General features: G+C 36.8%; 1 protein-coding gene across 1 annotated transcript; it reads left to right on the forward strand.

The window, feature by feature from the left end:
• Positions 1 to 1348: 1348 nt before the first annotated feature.
• Positions 1349 to 7061, forward strand: PRL (prolactin). Its single transcript, XM_075828402.1, has 5 exons — positions 1349 to 1402; positions 1900 to 2081; positions 4433 to 4540; positions 5821 to 6000; positions 6788 to 7061. The coding sequence occupies exons 1-5, from the start codon at positions 1372 to 1374 to the stop codon at positions 6977 to 6979; spliced, it is 693 nt and encodes a 230-aa protein (XP_075684517.1). The 5' UTR covers positions 1349 to 1371; the 3' UTR covers positions 6980 to 7061.
• Positions 7062 to 9161: the final 2100 nt, after the last annotated feature.

Raw genomic sequence — 9161 nt, forward strand, 5'->3', positions numbered from 1 at the left:
TTCCTGAAGTCCTCCTCTGTCAGTAAATGTAGTCGTTTAAACTCTTCCCGCCTTTTATGGTAATTATTTTTCGACCTTACATTATTTAAGCCCTGTACGGCTCTTTCTGATACCACTAATATAATGTATTGTCATCGTACTAAAAAAATAAATACTATACAGTCACTAATTTAAAGAATCATACAGTACGTTGCCCAAATACCAGTTTCATATGTTGAACAAATAATACTTCCATAACTTTTCCTTAACAGTGCTATATAGTGCCTCCACCACAATACACTACAAAAATAATTTACTGTACAGTGCCTAAGTAGCAGTGCCACACAATGCCTAAGTAAATACCAGCAGACAGTCACCAAAAAAACAACAAAACCGCTGTACATGAAGTAATGTAATAACTTGCTATAAGATGTTTACATATTAGTGCTATACAATTAATATTAAGATCTACGATGATCACAATCCGCAGGTGCCAGGCCATCTGTGGTGCTCTCTTCAGCAGGGGAGGCTCATGTGTCCTGTGTGGCTGTACAGATCAAGCACCCCTTTAGCCAGCTTTAACATATAGGTTCTCCAATTGCATTCCTCTATTTAACAAGACAAAAAATGTAGGCCCCTCCCTGCCCCAAAGATCTTTCGTACTGTAGAGACCACCAAGAAATTGACGTATCATAAAAGTTCAAATTCAGGAAAACCCCTTCTGTCATGCTAGTTTTATTACTTATTACTTAAACCACTAATGTAAAATAAGAACGAAAAAAAATAATTCATTTTGCGTTATCTTGATTTACCAAAGTGCAGACAATGAATATTTTCAAAGTTTGGCTCATCTCTGTAGTTCAGGGGTCAATAACCTTCGGCACACTAGCTATTTTAAAACTACAATTCCCAGCATGCTCTGACAGTCTTTGGCTTTATTTGGCTGTTAGTGCAGCTGGGAGTTGTAATTTCCCAACAGCTGGAGTGCCAAAGGTTGCTGACCCCATTCTAGGTAATTGTCCTTTGCTATCTTCACCTTCCTGTACATTGCCTAAAAAGTTTTAATGACTTAGTGACTCTGAAAAAGATTAGGGTCCCTCTTAATTGTAGGTGCAAGTATAAAACAATTTTTTTTTCAGGCCAAATGTCACATTGGAACCCTGAGTCCTTATTCTGATGCCAAGTGCATTTTTCCTAGTTAAATAAATGTATTATGTTATGTTTCATAAAACATTTGTGAATATGAATGAAGAGATAAGGGCATTTGATGTTTGTGATTATGAGTGTAGAAGATGCATTAATTCATCAATGGTGGTTAAGTGTATAAATGCTGCAAATGTTGAGCTTAAAGACAAGAGACCATCCTCGTTCGAGTGCCAGACTTTCGCAGTCATGACTGATCTGATGGGCACATCACTTAAAGGTATTTTTTTTTTGTTTTGTTATTTTCTATTTTATAGATTTCTAGTAACTGTGTATGAAAACAGCTTGCACTACAATGCATAATTCCATACTTGACAGTTTTCATTTACTTTGAAAACTCTCAAAATAGGGCTGTCCTGATCATAGGCTAAAATTCTATTTGATCTATATTCAACATATAAGCTTTTCAAACTCAAGCTTAAACATGCTTTTTCATTTCGTTTTAAGAAATATTTATTAAATACGTTTTATCAATAATGGCAGCTGTCACTGAGCTTTGTACATAAAACATATGTATGTAAATTTCTGGGAAACTATTTAATAAATAAATATTTTAGGATAATTCATGGAAATGATTCATGTTAAAAAATAAAAGCAGTATGTCAAGTTCACTGTAAGGAAAATTCTTTTTCTTTTCTACTTCAAAGTTTCTCCCTTCTTTTAGTCTCATGTTTTGTTCATTTATTTATGTAATTACAATTTGTTTTTGTTTTTAAGGTGTAGTGCTGATTATATTAGCTGGGTCAAGTGTAATACTAGAGAGACATGGGGTTATCTCACAACCAATATGTTCAAATGGGGGACCAAACTGCCAGATCTCCACTGGAGCGCTCTTTGATCGTGCGGTGAAACTTTCACATTATATTCATTCTCTTTCATCGGATATGTTCAATGAATTTGTAAGTATAACAGGTTAATAGATATTTAACATTTTTTAATTTCTAAATCTGGAGCCAAATTGTGATTCAGTCAAAATGAGCTAAACCTGTGCATTCATCAGGTGCCAATAAACGTGAAACTTTTTACATAATATACCAGGAAAAGGTCATGGCTGTTTTATAGTTTATGGAGTAGAAGTTGGTGCAATAGTCTCTATTCTATTTCTAATACACCAGCAATTAAGCCCCATTCTATAAGCGCTATTAAAAGAACACCCACTGTTCTGCACTTGGCCACTTATGGTAAAACTTGATGTCTTTGTTAGGTTTACAATGGTTTATCAGAATCCTACTGAAGACTATTGGGTACCTACTGGCTCCTGACCTCGCATTGTGTTGCATAACACAGGAATTATGTCATTAGTGTTCTTTGAATCCCTGTGTTATACACTGTCCCATCAGACCCTGCACAGTAACACAATTTATCAAGTTTTAACATTTAGGGCGAGATATATGAAGACTAGCGGGTACACATTTATGGGATACAAAGCTGGTACTAAGAGCATGAAAAAGAGACCAGTTTTTGTCTTCTGTCGAACTGTGTGTGCTGACAGCGTTTAGGAGATATTTTCGTGAATCCAGTTTATTTTAATTCACAGAGACTTGGTTGCATGATATAGTGCCTGAATCATATTGGTGTGCCAGTTTCATGTAGTGAGGGACAATAGAGATTTTGTTTTAAGTGGGAAGAAGAAGGGAGAAGGATTAGCATTTTCTGTAAATAAATAATCACCATGTAACAATAAGGGTAGAACATTGTTGCTCTAATGTAGGACTGCTTGCCATTTGCTTAAGACTGTATTACCTGCATAGGGAATTTTCGGAAGTGGTGGTTGAAATGGTGTAGCTATCAGCTAATGTGGCTGTAGCATGTTATGTTTTGTTGTCTGTAACGTCAAGATTTCAGACAAAGTATCCCTACTCTTTGATGGTGATTACTGGAGATTGAAATCAGGTGTCTGTTTCTGTGATTCTACTACATTTTTAGCAAGTGGCTAAGTGTTCAACAAGAGGGAATAAGGTCCTTGATCTCTTGTATGTAAATACAAAAGAAGCATATAGGTCCTCTGTCTTACCAACTCTGTAACACTATGCAAGTCTATGGAGAGGGGAGGGGGAGCTGGGGGAGAGAGTGAGTCAGCAACACACACGCTGCATGTAAGTCTATGGAGGGGGGAAGGTTGATCTGGGGGAAGAAGCAGGAGGAGAATCAGAAAGATGCAGGCTGCTAGTAAGATTTCTATGTCATCCCAGTGCTGGATTCTCAGTTACACTACTCATTCTATCTGTGCAGGTTGTAGAAAACATGATAACCAGTAGGCTCCCCCCCACTAGCTCAGAGACAACTGAGAATTAGGCTAGATTCACACGAGCGTTTCCTTCTTGTGTCTGCAAAAAAACAGACATGTTTTTCATGCAACACAGTTCCGTGTGCCATCAGTGTTTGTTCCGTGTGGCATCAGTTGTTGATGTCAGTGTTAATGTGCATTTTTTTATTTTTCGTTTTTTTCTCTGCATTTCAAGGAACTGGTGCGTGAATCACGGACAGCACACAGATGTGCGTCCGTGTGCTGTCCGTGGTTTTCATGCACCCATTGACTTTAATGGGTGCGTGATCTGCAAAAAACGCACAAGAATAGAACATGCAGTGAGTTTCACGCAACGGAAACATGCTGCGTGAAAAACACCATGTCTGAATGGCCCTATTTAATTGCATAGGTCCATGTGATGGCAGTTGCTTTAACGGCCGTCACACAAACGTATTCAACGTTCGTGCTAATAGGGCCTCAGAAAGAGAGCCTGAAGTGGGAAAAACTGCTAAATAATGCTACATACAAGTGATATAATGGCCAGAAATTGTGTTATTGCTCATGTAAACACATATGAAAGCTTATTTTGAAGTCACCTGAAAAGTTAAGTGCACTTTAAGTTCTACGTGTGCATGTACATGGGGGGAATCACACTGAATCTTTGCCCTGGGCGACGGAAAGCGTAGCTACAGCTCTGACATTGATCTCTGATTTAATCTATGAGCAAACTGTATAGCATTTCATACATAGAGTCCAATGTGTGCAGCTTCTTCTTACATGCAGTGGATGGGTGAGCATGTGTGAAGTAAAGTGCACAATGTCCATACAGTGCCAGACCGCAAGATATTTAAAGACCAAATTGGTAAATAAAATTCATTGTAAATTTGATTAACATGTAGTACTTAGTACTATGATCCCTAGACAATTGATATCATGGAACCTCTTTGAGGGTACAGAATCCAAGCTTTGCAATAATCTTTAAAATTTAATTTATTTTGACAGGATGAAAGATTTACTCCAGGCAGCAGGTTTCTGGCAAAATCTAGAATGAGCTGTCATACTTCTTCACTGAATACCCCTGAAGACAAGGAGCAAGCACAGCAAATACAAGTAAGACATATCCCTTTATATAAAGTGTAATTAAGTAAAGTATTATTTATTTCCTGAAAGAATTATTTAATTTTCAGAAAATAAATGTTATCTTTGTAAAAATGAAAAGTTAGACCATTTTCTAATATGCTTTCTGTTCCTCATGGTTTTCAAATTCTGTCAGGAATTTTCATAGTTTACATTGAGTGGATATTGATTGCTGCATGGCAATAAAATTATACCGGTTGTGCCTTAGCAGTATTCTACAAAATACCACAGAACATGCTGACCAAGTTTGCCGTTCACGTGGTTCATGCAGACATTTCATCAAAAAGTAAAGGAGTTAAGAATGAATTATCCAAAAAATACCTTGTTTTAAAAAACAAAAAATAAAACTGAAAAGTTGTGAGTGCATATGTATTCATTCTCTTCATAGGATACAAAAATAGTTAAATAACGTCCGCTGTGTGCAATCAAAGTATCACATGATCTGTCACATGATGTCAGTATAAATACACCTGTTCTAAAAGGCCCCTGAGTCCGCAAAACCATTAAGCAGCATCATGAAGACGAAGGTGCTCTCCAAACAGGTCAAAGACAAAGTTGTGGAAATGTATAGATCAGGGTTGGGTTATAAAAATATATCACAAACTCTGAACATCCCACAGAGCACCATTCAATACATTCTAACAAGAGAAGGCCGTCCAACAAAACTTACAGACCGGAAAGGAGGACATTAATCAGATATTAAACAAACACACCAATGATAACACTGAAGAGGCTCCAAAGATCCACAGTAGACATGGAAGTATCTGTCCATGGGACCACTATAAGCCATACACTCCACAAAGTGGGGCTTTATGATAGAGTGGCCAGAAAAAAGCTGTTACATAAAGAAAAGCATAGTTTGCCAAACAGCATGTGGAAGACTCCCCAAGCACATGGAAAAGGATTCTCTGGTCAGATGAGACTATAATTGCATTTTTTGGCCATTATGGCGAACGCTATGTGTGGCGCATACACAACACTTCCCCTGACCCCACAAAACACCATTCCTACAATGAAACATGGTGGTGGCATCATTGTGCTGTGAGGATGCTTATATCGTTAGGGACTGAAAGTGGTAAGGATTGAAGAACGTATACCATGTTTGTTTACATCTACCTCTAATATGTAGTTGTGCTGTTATTGGTCTATATTGATGATGAGGATCTTGGTTTGATGATGATGATGATGATGAAATATTTAATAAGTAATTAAAACAGTTAAACGTGTATATATTTATTTTGTATTTTTTAAAGCATGAAGATCTGCTGAATTTAGTGCTGAAAGTTCTGAGATCCTGGAATGATCCCTTACTTCACATGGTTTCTGAAGTTCAAGATATACGAGAAGCACCAGACACCATTCTCTGGAAAGCCGTAGAAATAGAAGAACAAACCAAACGTCTCCTTGAAGGAATGGAAAGGATTGTGGGAAGGGTAAATCTAACAGTCTACTTAAAGTATCACTCAGCTTCCACTTGATTAACAATTGGTAACGAGTCACGTAAATACAACAGTTATCACTGAACCGTAGCCATCTAAAACATAACTTTTAATGGGTGCCCATATCATCGGTGCATGGTCAGAGTGAGTGGCTCCACTGTGGGTCATGCTATCTATGCCTGTTTTTCTATCTTTTTAGGAGGTTTGTGCTACTTTGTTAAATCTCCTACTCTTATATATTGTACTTATTTATCAATTGATTTTTTTCTTTTGTTCTATTATGCCCCCTGATGAACCCATATCTACCGAGGAAACGCTTGGGGATTTTAGTCTAAAGAATTGTGAGGGAGCATTAAGAATAAGTTCTGGGACAGGTTCATCCCTTTTTGGGGCGGGTGCTTTATATGACAAACTAGGATATACAGTACCAGAGTAAGGGATAGTAGCAGTCCCCCTACCTACAATATATTTACATTATCTGTTCTGGTACAATAGTTTGCTTACATTGCAATACTCGTTTGCATATATGTAATTATATATCAGTTGATATTACAGACTTATTTTTGTAAAATATTTGTATTCTGATATTGGGTTTTATCGAGTACTTATTAAAAGTTATGTTTTAGTTGGCTACAGTTCAGTGATCGCTTAATCTTAGATACTAAAATCATAAATATAGCTACAGATTAAAATGGTAAAAATTGCTTCAAAATTGTAACTCACATCAATGAAATTAAGAATACTAGACTCAAGTAATAATTTGTCAATCTTCTGTTTCTAGATTCATCCAGGTGATTTAGAAAATGAAATATACTCTCCATGGCCAGGTCCACCAGCTGCAATACCAGGAGATGAGAATTCCCGACTCTTTGCTTTTTACAACCTCCTTCATTGCCTTCGTAGGGATTCTCATAAAATTGATAATTATTTGAAGCTTTTGAAATGTCGTCTTATACATGATGGTAACTGTTAAGCTGTGTCACATATCCATCATTTACTCGGAAAATTAAAGAAAATGTGATCTTATCTAGACCTAAAATTTGAGGCAAATTTAGATTAAAACTGTAAAATACTTCTGTATTTCTGTTTATTCATAGCATTACCCATAATAAAACAAATGCAAACCAAGGTTTTCTGTTTGTTTTTTTTACCGAAAAGATGGGTTGCTAAATCCATTTGTCTTATTGTCCACTTGCTTTTGATAATAATCTACTGTAGCTTCTACCTACCATCTTGGTTGTAGAAATCACTGTCTGCATCAGTAGATCTAGTAACTATATGTGCCAAGTTCCCTTGCTCAGTCATCACATAGGGAGTTGTGACCAGATCACATCTATCAGAAGCTACAGTTATATAGATCACTCTAAATTGTGACTAGGAAACTTAAAGCCATAGAAGAAAGTCTAAGGTACCAAAAAAGTCAAAGGAGAGGCTGTAGACTGTGTCTTGTGCAGCCTCATGCATGTCCCAGTGCAAACTCCAGCTTTTTTCAGAAAGGGTGAAAAAATGATTAGTTGGTATGAACGTTACATTATCTACTGAAAGCAGCCGAGAGGGAATATACAGTAGTGACAATAGCTGAATAACAAGGCTAAGAAGATATTTGGTTTTCATTCTTGGATCGTTGCTATGCCTGATATTTTATTATTCAGAAACCTACAAAGAGAGAAGTGATATTACACATCATGACAACAGATGAGAATGCATATTGGAAACTATGGTTGTTACTGACGTTTCCCTTTATGCAAAAAAATATAGTTGTAAATTAGAAATGAGTTGATAGGTAAATGTAAAAAATATAGTTGTAAATTAGAAATGAGTTGATAGGTAAATGTAAAAAATATAGTTGTAAATTAGAAATTGGTTAATAGTTAATAGGTAGATGTAATTATTTATTTTGTATTTTAACAATATACATAAAATAAATTACATACTGTACGTTGTAAGTACATTTTATACAACTATCGCTATATTTAGCTGACACAGATCCTGAAGGAATCAATATCCTGTATAACATACTGGTACATAAGTCTCAATATGAATTTATGTAATATATAGTGGATATTTCCAGAATTCCTTGAACTATTTTTCTTTGGTTGCTTTATTTCACTGCAGAAATCCACACATTTGTCATAATCATTATTTCTTGTATTCATAACTATTATGTGGAATTAGGCCCCATGCACACGAACGTGCTTTTGCGGCCGCAATTCCCCCAAAAATCCACGGGAGAATTGCCGCCCCATTCATTCCTATGGGGCCATGCACACGACCATGGTTTCCAGGTCCAGGCTCATTCAAAATAAGGGCCGCGGCCATGTGCACAGCCCGCGATTTGCGGGCAGCTTGCAGGTGACACTCCGCCCCCGGCCGACCCGAAAATCACGGCCGTGCACATGGCTACGGTCGTGTGCATGAGGCCTTATTAGGAGGGCTTTGAGAGCTCACAAAAAAGAGTTTTACTAACTCCATTTGTCCGTTGAGATTATGTTTCTCATGTCACGTTTTAGCGGCAGTTTTTCCTGCCATTTCTTTAAAAAAAAAAGTGAATAGCATTATTTTCCCTTCTCTGGGACCCATTTCTCCAATTCTATGTTATAAAAAAAAAAGTCACTAGTATCTAAAATCTCAAACAGGCTTTCAGTTATGCTTTAGATATAATGGGTGGAATTTATTAAGACTTGTATTTCATACTCCGGTCTTAATAGTAAACGAGTCGGAGTAAGACTCAACAGATTTATTGAGAGGCGCACGCCTCTTAATAAATTTGCAGTATTTTAAACTGTCTATGAGCCACCGGCGCAGCTGGCATAGATTTTTGCTATAATTTACACCAGCTTCTGGCATAAATTATAGTTAATACGTCGGGCCGCAGTGGCCCATCCCCTTCCGCTAAGCTCTGTCCACTTTTTAGAAACGTGGCTAAAAACTTTTTGAATTTTGAGTAGTTTGTAAAGTTTTTACGCCAAAAACCTGGCATAGAAAAGTTTTAAAAATTCACTCCAAAGATCTTAGTTATATCACAGAAAATATTATACTTCCAGTCTGTATTAGTAGCCTATATCAATATTAGTTTCTTCACATTAGCATCATGGCTTCTGACAGCTATGACAGAGCTGCTTCCAAACGGATCCTTTTGAATTTTGACAGATTTT

This window comes from Rhinoderma darwinii, chromosome 5 (assembly GCF_050947455.1).
Source record: "Rhinoderma darwinii isolate aRhiDar2 chromosome 5, aRhiDar2.hap1, whole genome shotgun sequence".
Lineage (NCBI taxonomy): Eukaryota > Metazoa > Chordata > Amphibia > Anura > Rhinodermatidae > Rhinoderma > Rhinoderma darwinii.